This window comes from Eleutherodactylus coqui, chromosome 1 (genome assembly GCF_035609145.1).
Source record: "Eleutherodactylus coqui strain aEleCoq1 chromosome 1, aEleCoq1.hap1, whole genome shotgun sequence".
Classification (NCBI taxonomy): Eukaryota; Metazoa; Chordata; class Amphibia; order Anura; family Eleutherodactylidae; genus Eleutherodactylus; species Eleutherodactylus coqui.
This window is the reverse complement of record NC_089837.1, coordinates 172555778-172568454: the sequence shown is the minus strand read 5'-3', so window position 1 is coordinate 172568454 and position 12677 is coordinate 172555778. Positions and strand designations below refer to the sequence as shown.

General features: G+C 43.4%; 1 protein-coding gene across 1 annotated transcript in view; it reads left to right on the top strand.

Moving 5' to 3' along the window:
• LOC136628094 (prostaglandin reductase 2-like) overlaps positions 1–12269 on the top strand; it is a 107334-nt gene extending 95065 nt beyond the window's left edge. The window contains exons 3-7 of the mRNA XM_066603729.1: positions 1384–1593; positions 2955–3076; positions 3814–3901; positions 5759–5798; positions 11869–12269. Of these exons, the coding sequence (XP_066459826.1) occupies positions 1384–1593; positions 2955–3076; positions 3814–3901; positions 5759–5798; positions 11869–11933 (525 nt within the window). The 3' untranslated portion in view covers positions 11934–12269. The remainder of the gene's footprint in view (positions 1–1383; positions 1594–2954; positions 3077–3813; positions 3902–5758; positions 5799–11868) is intronic.
• Positions 12270–12677: the final 408 nt, after the last annotated feature.

Here is a 12677-nt window from a genome sequence, read left to right as displayed (position 1 = left end):
CCACCTGTTTAACGGAGATTTTTGGGAAAAGGTACCCATGAAAAAGAGTTCCCCATGACCCCAGCATGGCAAACATTTGATAGATTTAACTTTTATGGACACAGTAACACCAAATATGTGTTTGGCTTTTTGTGTTTTTTTTTACTTAATTCAACTTCTTTTCCACTCATTTTTAGGCTGGGTTCACACTGGGCAGATGTGCCGCGGAAATTCCGTCCGGAATTCCGCCGTGGCAAATTCCCCTGCGGCCGCTAATCACGGGATTAGCCAGCAATGTGGATGAGATTTCTCAGAAATCTCGTTCACACGGACAGCGAATCTGCCGTGGCAAAGCTGGCGCTGTGTCGCGGTTTCGCTGGGCGCAGCATGTTCATTTTTTTTCTCCCACTGCGGCCGTGCTCTCCTCTATGGGAGCGCCATCCGTGACTGAAAAGCGAGCGGCCAGGCTGCTTCAAAACCCTAAGTGCCGCAGGTTTTGAAGCAGCGGATTCCTGGCGGAAATCTCGCGGTTTTTCGCTGCCAAACCGCGAGATTTCTGCCTGGAATCTGCCCAGTGTGAACCCAGCCTTACAGTTTTTCTGTGTTTCCTAAGGGGACTTAAACTTGCGATCATTTGATCACTCAAACAATTTAATACAATACTATGGTATTGCATTACACTGTGTTTTATCAAGATGCGCCACAGGCACACCTTGATTGGCATTAATTCATGGCTATTAGAGATGAGCGAGCATACTCGCTAAGGGAAATTACTCGATCGAGCATTGTCCTCAGCGAGTACCTGCCTGCTCGGAAGAAAAGGTTCGGATGCCGGCGGCGGGCGGGGAGCGGTGGAGGAGAGCGGGGAGGAACGGAGGGGAGATCTCTCTCTCCCTCTCTCCCCCCTGCTCACTGCCGCAACTCACCTCTCACCCGCACCGGCAGCCGAACCTTTTCTTCCGAGTGGGCAGGTACTCGCTAAGGACAATGCTCGATCGAGTAATTGTCCTTAGCAAGTATGCTCGCTCATCTCTAATGTCTATGCTGGGGGGCTTCAGAAGGCCCCTGGATGCTATGATAACTAAACAGCATCTTGCAATCTCATTGCACGGGGACCGTTTAGAACACCCAAAATTTCATTAGGGTATTTAAAAAGTCAACAGCCACGATTAGCATGAGCGCTGATTGTGGCTATTGCAGACGGATGTTAGCTGTCACAGACAGCCAGCACCCACAGTGTATGGAGTGGGATCAGCTCCTGATTCCGCTCCATGCAAACCCTGGACCCGGAGGACGTACATGTTCCTTTAAGGAACTTGTCACATTTCTAATGTAATAGGTTCTCTTTAAATGTATTTACAAAGTCAATAGGCATGACACATTCAATTAGCTTATGTTCTATAGATTGGACGATTCTTTGGCTGCTCTCGGATCATTGGAATTTGTGGGACAAATGAGAAGTGTTCAGTGTTGACCTCCGATTTTGGCTTTGATGCCGCACTGAATTACAAGAAAGCGCGTCTTGCAGATAAGTTAAGAGAATGCTGTCCTAGTGGAGTGGATGTGTACTTTGATAATGTCGGAGGAGAAATTAGTGATCTTGTTATTAGTCAGGTAAATATCAATATTCCACTGTAATGAAACACTGACTTATTTTTCTTGGTGTCCTTTTTGATTCATCCAAATTGTGAAATGTCTATATTAATTGAAGGCGTTCTGAGACTAGAAAGTTATGGCCAATTTCTTCTAGAAACCGGTGCCACTTTTGTTCTTGTACGGTGTATGGTATTGGGGCTAAGCTACAATACCAGACACTGCCAACGGGCAAAAGTGGCACCATTTCTTGAAGCAAGCAGTAATGTCAATTTTCCAGATTATTCTTTTCACAAATGAGTTTGTCTGAAGCCTAACTCCATTCAAAATCTGAGTATTCAGGTGGGACTGTAGTTACCATTTATAGATGTCGTCCAGGACTAGAAAAAAGGTCTGCCTATAGGATGTGCTTGGTATGGCCGTTCAGTTTTATTCATTTAAATGGGGATGAGATGCAATACCAGACACAGCCCAAGGACAGACGTAGCATTTTTATGGAATAATGGCAGGTTTTTCTTCTACTCCTGGATAAGAGTTCATTCACATCAGTGTTGGTGGTTCCATTTGACATCTCTGTTGCTGAATTGCGTAGAAAAGACCCCAAAACAGAACAAAATAGTATGCTGTGCTTATTTCATCCTATAAAATGATGGAAGCCCATTCAGAAACCGAATGGACCCCATTATTATCCATGTGGTGCTTTTCGATTCCATCGTATGACTGTTCTGCTCGGCTGCTGAGTTTCATTTTTGTAGCACAATCAGCATATTTTTCACTGCAGAAAATATGCTATGGATTTTGGTGCAAATCCACATTATATGTAGATCTTGACCTCATTTAAAGAGGTGCAATCTGTTCTGATAGTCCACATTATATGTCAATTAAACACAGATTTTTTTTCGCACCATTGTTGATGAGATATCTTAAAGGGTATTTTGGGGACCATTTTTACTCTTCTCCACTTATTTTAATATCTAAGATTCAAGGACTTTACTATATGCATTGATTTTTCTTTTTACTTGCTGCGATCCGCCTTTTTGACAGCTGGTCATGGGGTGCGCTAATGTTGGCTATTTGCATGTTGCACTGACATCACGTCTACTACACTCACTTCCACTCCTGTGCATCATGTAAATTAGAGGCATTGCGTATATGTAAGTGATCAAAAAGTTTTCCAGGTCCCTAGGTGACATGGGATGGCTTTGACAATAAGTGGCAAATTATTTGGCATTGGAAACCCCATTAAAATCTCATCTGCATGGCTTGTACTGTAAATGCTGCCGATTGTCTGCGGCTTTTATATCCCATATGAACCCTCCCTTAAAATGACCCACAATTAATAGAATAAAGGAGAATGAAAATATTTTTGCTTTTAAAATTAGATGGCCAAGAACAGCAATATTATTGTATGTGGTCAAATCTCACAATACAACACGGATTTTGCTTATCCACCTCCTATACCAGCCCAAACAGCGGCCATACTGAAAGAGCGCAATATTACAAGGTTGGTGTTTTTTCTACAATATATATATACAGTATATTTTTTTTATTTGGCTACCGTCTGACAATGTTGGGTAGAAAAATAAAGCCATCTATTAATTTAGCTGACTACCAAATGGAGGAGCCAATAACACCTGTGCAGGACACCGATGAGACAGCCACTCACACTGCCTCCTGATAATGAGGGGGGTGGCTGCTTGGTGTACACTCCCACACATGGTGGATACAGGGCGCCAGACCATACTGATATATGTAGTTCACCATGCAGACCAGCAACCTATTAATGACGCCATGATAATTCGGCGGGTTGCCCTGCATTTCCATCAGAGAACCACATTACCACATTGGTACTGCCACCCTGGGCTCCCCATGGAGTCTTAATGCCACACTGCATGTGAATGATAGATAATAAATGCAAGGCATTGGTTGGATGTTGGCCAAGATACATGAGCCCACTAACCACTTCACGGTTCCTTGCGTTGTAGTGGGTTCCTACACTAATATAAATGCATCACAGAAGGGGAAATAAAAAATTAAAAACAATCACAGATAATGGCCGTTACTTACTGAGTGAGGAGTGCATATAGATGGTACCTGCAGTCAAATGAAAATCTGGAAAAAACATTTATTCATGCTACATTTTAAGTTACATTGATGTCAAAATGTAAACAAAAAAAATTAAATGTTCTGAATGCAATTCTGTAGAACAGATTTGAAAATGTTTATTTGAATTTTGGACAGGGAAATATCTGTAGTCTTTGACTATGTCGATCACTTTGAAATGGCTATTGAGCAGCTTGGTGAGTGGGTGAGAACAGGAAAATTGAAGGTACGTCCAAGATGAGGTATTGATTGGTGATGGTTAACCCCATATCATCATTAATATATTGGAAAAAAGATTGGTGGAGATCCTTCAAAATAACCCATTACTCACTCGTTGTTCAGTAAAGCTGATTTTATGTAAGAACAGTAGCCTTAAGATGTTACCAAGGGCATGATTGGAATACTGTTCAAAAGTCCTGTTCCAGCATGCCCCCGGTTTAATATCCAAGAAATTACGGACGGCTTTCCTTTAACCCCTTGAGTGGCACGCCCGGAAATTTTCCGGGACGAGCTCCACTGCTCATAGCGACATAGCCCGGAAGATTTCCGGGCTATGTATCACTATGGGAGCTGCAGAGCACAATGCCACAAGCTGTGACAGTGTGCTCTGCCTGCACTGTCCCACAGAGAACAAAGCAAGGGCTTTGAAAAACCAGCAGAAGATATTGCCGATATGCCGGCAATCTCCTGCTTTGTTTACAGGTTGCCATGGAGACCACCGGCTTGTCAGAAGCAAGCCGATGGTCTCTGTGGCAGGGAGAGCTGGTGCTTGGCTGTGAGAGAACATCTAGGTACCAGCTCTTACAGCAGAGATCAGAGAAAACCTCCGATCTCTGCTGTGTTAACCCTTTACATGCTGCAGTCTATGTGACTACAGCATGTAAAGGGCTGTCACTGCAGCATGTAAAGGGCTGTCACCATCGGACCCCCGGAATGTGATCAGGGGTCCTGATGGGTCACTGTGGAAGTCCCCTAAAGGGACAAAAATAAAAAAAATTAAAAAAAATAAAAGTAAAAAAATTATAAAAAAATAAAATAAAAACACTTGTCTCCCTTTACTTTGTAAAAAATAAAAAATACAATCACACATGTGGTATCCGTGCGTCGTAATGACCCAGAGAAGGAAGTTAATACATTATTTAACCCCTTAATGACATGGCCCCTTTTTTTCTTTTTTCCCCATTTCTTTTTTTCCTCCCCCCTGTTTAAAAAATCACAACTTGTCCCGCAAAAAACAAGCCCTTATATGGCCATGTCAATGGAAAAATGAAAAAGTTATGGCTCTTGAGACGCAACTGCAAAATTAGTTGAAATTCAATGATTAGACCATTTTAAAAAACCTGCCCTGGTGGGCATGACAGGGTGGTAGGAAACCCGCCACTCAAGGGGTTAAATAAGGTACCTACTTGCAGTGTGTTTCCTGTATAGCAGAACCATCGTCATTTGTAGTAAAACATTGTCCATTTTTACCACATTGTTTTGGCCACACAACTCACGACCGCTATATATACGGGTAGCCTAAAAGTCATAGGCGAGTCGGTAATTATGTAGATTTTGTCTAGAGGTGGAACAACACTAACAGTTGGCTTGGTCGCATTACTGTTTTATACTAAGTCTAGCTTTGTTTCATTTTCTATAGCTTTCGGATTCCTAGGGTCACAACGACTATGTTCACATCTGTGTTCGCAGCCTCTGTCGAAGATCTGTCGAAAAAAGATCCTACATGCAGGACTTTTTATTCAGTAAAATACTGGATAGATGAAGAGAAAATTGAATGGACACCATTATAGTCAATGAGGTCCATTCAGCATCATTCAGTTCCATCATAAATCAAACCTGTTTAGCCAGCAGATTCCCCCTGCTCAGTAACAGAGACGGAAAACTGAATCCCCTAACTCGAGTGTGAACATAGCCCAAATCTGTTCTTGGCAACTGAGTGCTACCAAGCTGTTCGGGAGATAATGTGAAGAGGAACACAATCTCCGATTCCATCTCCTCCTTATCTCAGTACAGGCTTCATTAATATATTGACACTGTTTCTTACATTTTAATATGAAATTGTTTTATTACATCTCCTGTGCAGGTTAAAGAGACTATTACACACAGAATTGAGAACACGGCAGGTAAACAAGTTTTTTTTCCATATGAAATATTGCAGTTTTTAAACTTCTGTAAAAGGATTAAAGAGATTATACAACTTGGACAGGACTGTGTTAGAAGGGCCCCCTGCCGATAATTTGTTCAGAGTGTGTCCTGCAGATAGGACCCCCAGTATGAAGCTGTTATATGGGGGCACTGTGGCAGAAAGTGTTAAGTCCCTTTTACATGAAACAATTGTCTATCAAACGAGCAAAAGTGAACGATCAGCCTTCCGACTAAACACAGCCGGCAATAAAAACAGCAAGCTAAATTGTTCACTTTTCGTTCATTTCATGAAGGCATAATAATCATCGTTGGCTCGTTCACTAACCACTTGGTTTAAATACTGATCATTCAGCGAATGTGAGCATCTGAACAATCACTCATTTGAATGAGCCAACACAAGAAATCAGCAGATCTAAATGGACCCTTACTCTGCGGTGCCACCACAAAGGAAATGGAACAGGACACAGGTTTTTAAAATCAAAGGAGTGAAATTTAACAAGCCCTGGATGTCAGATTTCTGGCATAAAAAAGCCACAACTTTTTGCGCAACCTTGTTGATGCAAAAATTTGCGTCTTTTGGTCCCTTTTGCAAAATGTGGGAGAGGCTTACTGGTAGGGGGCATGGCCATCTGCAACCCAATTTACATCAGAAGTTTATAGATGAAATGTACCTGAGGTCATAGCTGTAGATTTCACAGTTTGGCACCTTTGGCCAGACATGCACCAAGAGCTATGCATCTGTTAATAAACTTGCCACGCATCACTATAGGGAAGTCTCTACTTGATGGCTGAAGTTGTCAGACACATGTGCTACTTATCTTGGGGAGCGGTTAAATTATAGGATCAAGCAATCCAACCAGTCCGACTGAATTTCTTTTCTGGGGCTGCATTCCCACGAACGTATATCGGCTCGGTTTTCACGCCGAACCGATATACGTTGTCCTCGTGTGCAGGGGGGGGGGGGGATGGAAAAGCCAGGAGCAGGAACTGAGCTCCCGCCCCCTCTCTGCCTCCTCTCCGCCCCCCTGCACTATTTGCAATGGGGAGAGGCGGGACGGGGACGTGGCTAATTCTCGGAACTTAGCCAATATACGTTCGTCTGAATGCAGCCTAAAAGAGATAATAAGCGTGATTAAGGCCCATTTACACGGACAGTTTATCGCAGTGATCGTTTTGGCGATAATCAGTGCATGCAAATGGGCGCGGGGCACCCGCTTTTCGGGCACTGTTAGCTGATCTTTAAAATCAAGCTAACCTAAAAATCGTCACTCACTTTTAGCAGCTACTTAAATACCAATTAATACTTTATTCAAAATGATCGCTCATAGCTGTCACTCAATCTCTCGTTTTTAGCGATCTTTGAGGGATCATCTGCTGGTGTAAATGGGCCCTTAAAGTAGCTCTAATAATACTATAGGGATCTTGAATGTATGCAGTAACCTAGTAAACTTCCACTTGAAGAATATACAGCTCCAGTTGGAAACTATGGCAAAGTTAATTTAATAGTACCTTTACTGCAGCATCTCAATTAATTACTCAACATTGACAAGCTGCAGTCTGTGCCCTGCAATCAAAGTACAGACCACTGTATGTAGCCCTCTTCTGCCCCTCCGGTTCACCTTAGGACACTAGTATTCAACCTGTGTCTCTCCAGTGATTGTGAAACTGCAGTTGTCAGCATGCCCTGACAGCATTCATACAGGGAGTACACAACAGATGAGGAATCAAGTAGTGTCAGCCGCCACACCAATTTGGGCTCTACTGCAGCGTAGAATTCTGCCATTTTTAAAATCCACGCAATATTTCGGATTTTGGTGCTGAATATTCCACAGTATTTTTTAATATTCTGTCCCGTGGGATAGGTCCATAAGAGACTCCCTAATGAATGAATTACAATGGAAGACTTTTTTTTTTTGTTTCTCTAGAATATCCCTTAAAGGCTAGGTGCACACTAACTCTAAGGCTGCATTCCCACGAACGTATATCGGCTCGGTTTTCACGCCGAGCCGATATACGTTGTCCTCGTGTGCGGGGGGGGGGGGGGGGAGGATGGAAGAGCCAGGAGCAGGAACTGAGCTCCCACCCCCTCTCTGCCTCCTCTCCGCCCCTCTGCACTATTGGGGAGAGGCGGGCCGGGGCTAATTCTCGGAACTTAGCCCCGCCTCTCTCCATTGCAAATAGTGCAGAGGGGCGGAGAGGAGGCAGAGAGGGGGCGGGAGCTCAGTTCATGCTCCTGGCTCTTCCATCCTCCCCCCTCCTGCACACAAGGACAACGTATATCGGCTCGGCCTGAAAACCGAGCCGATATACGTTCGTCTGAATGCAGCCTAACTGCAAGTTTCGCCATAGAGACTTGAACGCAACTCGTGACAGACAGCACATGAACTCCAGTCCGTGTGCCGTCTGAAAGATGCAGCACATTGATGTGCATTGGTACGTCCTATTTTTCGTTTGTTAGACAACAGATACAGGACGTGCCATGAATCCTTTCATACGGCTCCATGGAAAAAAAATCCCAAAAGTCCCCAAAACTTTGTGATAAGGATTCTCAGTGAAGCTTGGCAAATTGGACATCTCATAAAAATGTGCACACAAAGGAGATTAAATCCCTAACAAAAACCACACCATTTGGTGGTGGTCTTGTTGCAGTGCGTTACATTGACTTGCTGTGGATTTAAAGAGAACCTGTCACTGGGTTCATGCTGCCTCAACCACGGGCAACATGTATCCAGGACAGTTATGCTGCCCCTTGCTCAGGCAGAATATGAACCTGTCCCTTTAAAATCTACACCTTCACCTCAATAACAAATCTCATCCACAGGGTTTGTACTGTAAAAGTTGTGGATTTTCCTCAGGTAATCCTACTAAAATCCATAGTGTTGGGCACTGTGTGCCTATACTCTCAAGATATACTGCACATAAAATTACTACAGTGGGTAAGTAAATTTTTTTTTTTTTTACTCACCCTAAAGTGTTTTTCATTTTGTTCATTGTGGACACAGATGAAGACTGTGAGAACAGAAACAAAGTCCTTCATTTGTACGGAGACCATCGGGGTAACCCAGGCCTCAGCCATCCAAGGCCTCCAACTAAATCTGAGCATGAAAGTCGGACCCCACCCAACGTCCCAGGTGGAGGGCCGATTCCCTATTTAGGGATATTTGGTTTGCCCATCATGTCTCAGACACCTGGGTTCGGGAAGTTGTCTCTGGAATATGCTATAGAATTTCGGGTGAGGGCCGTCCTTCATGCGGCAGATCTAGTGGGAGAGTCCTTGGATGGCAGAGGCCTGGGTCGCCAAGGGGGTCTCTGTTTAAATGAAGGGCTTTGTTTCTGTTCCCACAGTCCTTTAGCTGTGTCCCCCAATGATGCGGGCGAGAAAAGAAACTGTCAGCCTGCACCATCTTTACAGTTTTTATTTGTGTTAATAAGCTGTATCTGTAACAGAGCTGTGCAGACAACCAGCATAGGGGCGAGAACACCTACCTTCACTTTGTTTTAACAGAAGTGAGAAATTGTGAAGAAGTGAACTATATTAGGATTTCTGGTTTATATTTTTTTGTTTGTGTGTTAGCCCATTTATGTCTTTTAATATATCCCTAATAAAGAATTTATATTTTAGTCTGTTACTGTGAAAACAGTAATGACTGAGCAGCAAACTGAAGCTTGGCAGGCGCTCGGCCCCATAGATATGCAGGACTTCTTCAGGTACTTTTACATGTAGCAATAATCCTTCGCCTGAGCAAACGATGTCACAGTGTACTCGGGCGGGCTGTTTAAAACACAAAAATACATTGCTGCCATTTTATTTTATTATTTTTTATAGGATCATAAACTGTATAAGTGAATGAGAACGACTGAACGATCAGTGTTTAAACCGAACGATTAGCAAACGAGTCAACGATGATTTTCATGCTTCCATAAAATGAACATTGAATGATAAGTCAATGAATTATTGTTCAATTGTTGGCTGTGTTTATACTGAATGATTATTGTTCATATTCAAACAATGCAGCTATTTTTTTTCTCTATAAGGCCTCATGTCCGCAGGTGGATTGGATTCCGCATGCGGGAGCATGTATCAGAGTCCGACCCTGCCCTCGGCAGAGGACCCTGCGGTTACCTCTCTGGTTTTTCTGTGTGCTGTGCAGGTTTTCTATTACTGGGTCTGTGGATGCGCCAGCGGCACGCACAGTACTTTTTTTTTTTTTTACTAATTTCCTGCAGATACCGCGGCATAATTCAATTGCGGACGGGCAATCCGCACTGAAATGGAGCATGCTGCAATCTTTCTTCCAGTCCGCTAATCGAAGCTGCATGCTTTATTTCATCCCTATGGGCAGCTTGGTTTGCGGGTTCAGGCTTCACTGTATACATAAGCCAAATTCATACAAACCTATTACAGCTACACTGGATGTAACCCTCCTAAATTAACATCATTATAGATCCCTATGTTAATTCAGGTAACTAGACAGGTGGTAGGCCCGGTATTTGCTTATATTATTCTCATGTGAAGCGCTTTCTGCAAAATGTTACTATTTGATAATTGTATTTGTAAATGTTTAGGCCTAATTCCCACGGGCGGATTTCTGCTGCGTGTCACGTGGCGTAAATCCGCAGCGTTGCCCTGCAGATGTTAGGTTCTATTGAACCTAGTAGCTCAATGCTCACGGTGCAGAATCCCACCATGGTATTCCGCCCCGTGAAACCACCCGCGGCATGTTCTATTTGCCGCGGGCGGACGGCTTCCATTGCAGTAGCACAGCGGTAGATAGTGTGAAAACACTTTCCCGCCCACGTCATATGATGCTGTGGGCGTGTCATGATGCTGCCAGAGCTTCATGCGCTGAACTGCGCATGAGTGCCGGAACGGGATGCGGGATATCGGGCAGCGGATCCCGAGTGGAGTATGGGGTCTCTGAGGTAGCGCAGTGAAGGATTCCGCTGCGGAATTTCGCTTGCAGAGCCCGTCACGGCCGTGGGCACTAGGCTTTATGCATAAAGTTGCTAGAAGTGGTTCATGTACTAATGTAACAGATACAGTAAAACCTCTACTAAGGCCAATTTCGAGTAAGGCCTCCGGTCCATGGGCGATTCTTTGTGTTATCCACAGTGATGAGCTGCACGTAGGTAACGCTTTTCATAGGATAACGATGGAAAGTGCAGCCTGATGTATACGAGCAGAAATCTGCCGCGATATTCTTGCTTGTGTATAAAGAAATCGCAGCATGCCGCGATAAACCCATCACAATGATAGGTACATCGCAGTGATTGTTAGTGTTCTCCCGTGGCGGAAATCCACTTGTTTAAAATACAACGCCCGTGGACAGGCGGCCAAAGGCCAATTTTTTTAAGACAGAATTTTGTCTCTAATCACCCCGGCGTCTGCCAGCCTATGTAACCTTGCTGCTGAACCCACATTATCTCCCGATTCACGTCTCCTCCTCCTGCTGCTAATACAACCCACCCTTCTCCATCAACGGCGACGGGTAATATACTATTATGGTACTGTACAATTGCACTCCAAGGTAACACAGAGAACAGTGATAATGCTGAGGACAGATGATGTCACCTGCAGTCCTATGTAACACCACAGAAAACACAGTGATAACGCTGAGGACAGATTATACACTGTAGTACAGCAGATGTCATCTGCAGTCCTATGTAACAACACAGAACACAGTGATAACACTGACAGATGTCCTGTAGTACAGCAGATGTCACCTGCAGTCCTATGTAACACCACAGAGAGCACAGCGATAATGCTGAGGTCAGATTATGTAGTAGATGTTACCTACAGTTCTATGTAACACCGCAGCTAACACATAGTAACATGTTAAGTGTTCATTTATTCTTTGGTGTTTTTTGGAATGCCTAGAATGAATTAATTGGATTTACATTGATTCCTATGGAAATAATCACCTCGAATAGCAACGGTTACAGCTAAAGCCAATTGCTTTCGGACGGATTACCAACGTTAGTAGAGGTTTTACTGTAGATCACTTCTTTTGAATGGTTGTATAATAGCTTTATATTTTCCTCCTGCAGGTGCTTTTCTGTCCATGTTGAAAGGTGGAAATATAGGGAAGCAGATTGTACGGATAACTGGATAACTGTCTCATAATCAATAATGATGAAATTGACTTTTACATTTATTTCAATAATGTTGGATCCAAGCTACAAGAGACGTTGGATTACCTTATTCTCCATTAGAATCGCTTGCAGTCGTCAATGTCACAAAAAGCATACTGCATATTAGTTAGATCTTTCATAATGCAATCCACTTAATAGCAGAATAACCACTTGTAACGGTCTTCATTTAGAATGTGCAACAGTGATAAGTGCCGATATTTTTATTGAGAAAAAAACCCTCAAGCCATTTATCTCAATTTGAACATAACTTTTATATTAAACATCTGTAAAAAATGCATAATGATAATAAAACCATTTAATCATGTGTTCAGCTTTCTTTAAAATACATTAAAGGGGTTGTCCCGCGGCAGCAAGTGGGTCTATACACTTCTGTATGGCCATATTAATGTACTTTGTAATGTACACTGTGCATTAATTACGAGCCATACAGAAGTTATAAGAAGTTTTTCACTTACCTGCTCCGTTGCTAGCGTCCTCGTTTCCATGGAGCCGACTAATTTTCGCCGTCTAATGGCCAAATTAGCCGCGCTTGCGCAGTCCGGGTCTTCTTCTTATCTCAATGGGGCTCCGTGTAGCTCCGCCCCGTCACGTGCCGTTTCCTTCGGCTAGGGGTTCCGTCACAGATCTGGATCAAAATACCAGATCTGCATGCAGTACTTTTTCTTCCGTCCAGTTGTGCCTAAAGTGAACGGACCCTATTATAG